This window comes from Phytophthora parasitica (assembly GCF_000247585.1).
Source record: "Phytophthora parasitica INRA-310 unplaced genomic scaffold supercont2.488, whole genome shotgun sequence".
In the NCBI taxonomy this organism is placed as follows: domain Eukaryota; phylum Oomycota; class Peronosporomycetes; order Peronosporales; family Peronosporaceae; genus Phytophthora; species Phytophthora nicotianae.
In genome coordinates, this window is record NW_008649474.1 from 4124 (window position 1) to 5062 (window position 939).

Below are 939 nucleotides of genomic sequence, written 5' to 3' on the forward strand. Positions count from 1 at the left end.
CCTACCCGCCGCTTTGTCTGTAGCAGCGATGGATTCGCACATCATTGCAAAGGTGATGTCTTTGCGAATACGTTGATACTTCTCATAGTCATAACGTCCGGGTACTTCGTGGAACCTGCGACCCCTCTTCCTCTCAGTTTCAAAAGTAGCTACCGTTCGCTCTGCTCTCTCGCGTTCCAAGGCCCGTACGCAGGTGAATCGAGCAATATTTTCCTCCTTTGTCCAGTCACAAAATAGGTTGCTCAACTCTGTCCCGTTATCCAGCACCTTGGACGCGAAGTAGGTCCGGGATTTGCCTTCCGACTGCGTAGTTTTGTCTTCCTCTTCTTCGTAGCGCAACCGCTTCCGCGATATGACCTTCGACTGAGGTGTGGCTGGGCTTGGTACCGAACCACAATGCTTCTGGTGCTTCCGCGTTGGCAGTGGAGTTAAAAACAAACTTTGACCTTTCAGAGTGCGATCGCAGCGCTGATTTCCGCTCATTGTTTGACGCGACCAATGCAAATTCAATTGTGATCCAGTAGATAGACGCGCCTGCGCGATTGACTGTAAACGATACGGCATTCCGAAACACGACATTACCTTGAGCACCACGGCGATCTTTAGACACATTGCCTTCCTTCTCCAGACCAACAACTTCAACTTCTAAAAACGCGCATCACCACCGCGTCTGCGTAACTGTCGAATCGATCTTCACCACCGCCGAATCGAGCAGAAGCAATCTAGTGATAAATAAGCATCCAGTAGCTACCGAGGTAATTTGCTTTGAGTGGCATGTTCCCAGCGCATTCGCTTTGAGCGCTGACGTTGGTCGTTGCTAAGCACTTCTCGTTTACTCCAGGTTTCACACCTACACTGTCTCCTTCTGAGATCTTGGTTTGGGCCTCACCTTTTGGCAGCATGCTATCAGCTCATCCACTGGGAGTGATGATAGGTGGC

The 939-nt window shown here is 50.4% G+C and overlaps 1 protein-coding gene across 1 annotated transcript; it reads right to left on the minus strand.

Moving 5' to 3' along the window:
* Nucleotides 1-6: 6 nt before the first annotated feature.
* Nucleotides 7-483, minus strand: PPTG_24987 (hypothetical protein; the record flags this gene model as incomplete). Its single annotated transcript, XM_008919089.1, has 1 exon — nt 7-483. A coding segment is annotated over one exon (477 nt), but the record flags the coding sequence as incomplete, so codon positions are not given.
* Between the last annotated feature and the right edge of the window lie 456 nt (nt 484-939).